This window comes from Emiliania huxleyi (genome assembly GCF_000372725.1).
Source record: "Emiliania huxleyi CCMP1516 chromosome Unknown EMIHUscaffold_1475, whole genome shotgun sequence".
Classification (NCBI taxonomy): domain Eukaryota; phylum Haptophyta; order Isochrysidales; family Noelaerhabdaceae; genus Emiliania; species Emiliania huxleyi.
In genome coordinates, this window is record NW_005201118.1 from 2,244 (window position 1) to 5,028 (window position 2,785).

Consider the following 2,785-nt stretch of genomic DNA (forward strand, 5'->3'; position numbering starts at 1 on the left):
CTTGTGGGGGCAAGAGCGCGGTTACGAGCTGCCGGCGCAGCCAGAGGGCGAGAGCTGCGCCGTGCAGTGGCTGTGCTTCGCTGCGCTGCTGCGCGAGTCCAACCCGCCGGCGAGGGCGGCGGCATGCTGGCGGCACAGCGTCTTCATCGACGGCGAGGGGCGGCTCTCGTCGTGCGGCAATGAGGCAGTCTTCCCTGGGCTACTCGGCCACGGCGAGGGCGTGACGCAGCTCAACACGCCGACCCGCCTCCCTTCTCCGCTGGGTGGCGAGCGCGCCGTGAGCGTGGCGGCTGGAACCGCGCACAGCCTCGCCCTCACCGCCAACGGGGCCGTCTGGAGCTGGGGCAGTGGAGGTGACGGCCAGCTGGGCCACGGCGACGAGCAGGACCAGCTGCTGCCCAAGAAGGTCGAGGCCTTTGCTGCCCAGCGCGTCCTCGCCGTGTCGGCTGGATGCGACAACAGTCTCGCCCTCACCGCCGATGGCAGCCTCTGGAGCTGGGGCCATGGAGGTGGGGGCAAGCTGGGCCACGGCGACGCGCAGCGCCAGCTGCTGCCAAAGAAGATCGAGGACTTTGCTGGGCAGCGCGTCGTCGCCGTGTCGGCTGGAGATGGTCACAGCCTCGCTATCACCGCCGACGGCGCCGTCTGGAGCTGGGGCTTGGGAGTCTTTGGCCGGCTGGGCCACGGCGACCAGCAGAACCAGCTGCTGCCGAAGAAGGTCGAGGCCTTCGCTGGGCAGCGTGCCGTCACTGTGTCGGCTGGAGTTAGCCACAGCCTCGCCCTCACCGCCGACGGCGCCCTCTGGAGCTGGGGTGGTGGAGCCTCTGGCAAGCTGGGCCACGGCGACCGGCAGGCCCAGCTGGAGCCAAAGAAGATCGAGGCCTTGGCTGGCCAGCGCGTCATCACCGCGTCGGCTGGAGAGCACCACAGCCTCGCCCTCATTGCCGACGGCGCTGTCTGGAGCTGGGGCGAAGGATTCTATGGCAAGCTGAGCCACGGCGACGAGCAGCACCAGCTGCTGCCCAAGAAGGTCGAGGCCTATGCTGACCAGCGCGTCGTCGCTGTGTCGGCGGGAACCGACCACAGCCTCGCCATCTCCGCCGAAGGCACCGTCTTCACCTGGGGCGCGGGCAAGAGCGGCTGCCTAGGCCACGGAGAGGACCTGTCGAACCAGCTGCTGCCCAAGAAGATCGAGGCGTGGGCGTGCGGTAGCGCGTGGGCTGAGACTTGTGAGCGTTGAGGTTCCGAGCCGCGAGCGCGCACCGCGCTGGCCGCTGCGCGTCGGGGACGCGAGTGGTGAGGCGAACACCGCGCTCACCAGTCACACCGGCGTCGTGTCGGTTCTGCTTTATTTGAGATCAAACCTGAAAAAAAGATCAGTCAGACCATTCCGTGCAGGCAACGTAGCGCCTGCGGCTGCAGCGCCTCGCGGCAGAGCGGGCACTCTGGCTTCTCGGACACCTGCGGCGGCAGAGGATTTGGGGGCGTGGACGCGTGTCTTCGGGGCGGCGGCGGCGGCGGCAGCGGTGCGGCCGCGCCCAAGCGTGGAAGCACTCCCAGCAAAAGATGTGGCCGCAAACGCCCGCGGTCGGCTGGCGGCGCGGAGAGAGGCACAGCGAGCAGAGCGGAGCCGTGCGCCGGCGAGCAGACTCGGCGGCGGCGGCGGGCGGCGGAGGGGCAGCTCTCCGCTCCTTGTCCGCCTCTCCTGCGCGCGCGGGCGGCCACGCTGAGGAGGGGAGCGGCGGCAGGCGGCAGGCAGCCCGCCCTCGCCGCTCGCCGGCAGACGCGATTGCGCGGAGGCGGCTGCGGGCGGAGGCGGCGGCACGGAGCTCTGCGAGCAGGGCGAGGGAGGAGAGGGCGAGCTGGCAGAGCATGAGCAGGCCGAGGGAACGGTACGGCGACGAGGCCGACCCGGCCCGCGCGCCGTGCCGCACGTGCGCGATGCCGAGCGGCACGTCGACCAGCCGACGGGGCGCGCGCCGAGCCAAAAGAGAGCGAGCTGCAGCCGGCGGAGCGCCTCGCCGAACGAGCCGAGCCGCGCGGCGAGGGCGGCGGCGAGGGGCGACTCGGAGGAGCGGGCCGCGGAGATGAGCCGCGCCTCGAGGCGGAGAGCAAGGTACGGCGTCAGCGCCCCAATCAAGACGGCGATCCAGCGGCGGCGGAGCGGCAGCGGCTGGCCCGTGGCCGCGTCTACGCACGTGATGTCGCAGTACTCCTCGCCCGGCGTCTGCGCGAGGCGCGCCGTCGAGAGGCCGCCGTAGGCGAGGCGCGCCGCCGCCCGGACCTCCTCGCGGTGCTTCTGCACCCACTGCGGGCCGGCGAGAGCGCCGAGTGCGTGCGATACGAGCAGGGAGAACTCGTTGCCGTGGAACTCGTCCTTCTGCGCGGCGCGCAGCCCCTCAGCCGTGGTGGCAGGAGGGAGAGCCAGCGCGGAGAGGATGGGGTCTAATGACGAGCAGCCGGGTGCCATGGCCGTGAAGACCCTGGCGCCGAGGTGAGTGCGTCGCAAAAGAAATCGGTTGACTTGTGTCAGCTCTGTGTCTTGATTTGCAGCGGCGTTCGCGCTCGTCGTCGCCCGACGCGCCGCCTGCGAAGCGGGCCTCTTCTGCCGGCTCCTCCCTCTGCGGCTACGACTCCGAGGCGCCGGAGGAGATCCAGATCGAGGCACTCTTCCGGGCTTGCCGCGCTTACGGCCTAGGCGAACGATTCCTGGCTGCGGCGCAAGAGGAGGGCACCTTTGCCGAGTGGCTCGACGAGCTGCCGTTTGAGGTGGCCGCGGCAACCG

The 2,785-nt window shown here is 71.0% G+C and overlaps 1 protein-coding gene across 1 annotated transcript; it reads right to left on the minus strand.

Annotated features, from left to right (window-relative positions):
- Positions 1–1,380: 1,380 nt before the first annotated feature.
- EMIHUDRAFT_122757 (hypothetical protein) lies at positions 1,381–2,470 on the minus strand (the record flags this gene model as incomplete). Its single annotated transcript, XM_005786977.1, has 3 exons — positions 1,381–1,461; positions 1,615–1,705; positions 1,935–2,470. The coding sequence occupies 3 exons, from the start codon at positions 2,468–2,470 to the stop codon at positions 1,381–1,383; spliced, it is 708 nt and encodes a 235-aa protein (XP_005787034.1).
- Positions 2,471–2,785: the final 315 nt, after the last annotated feature.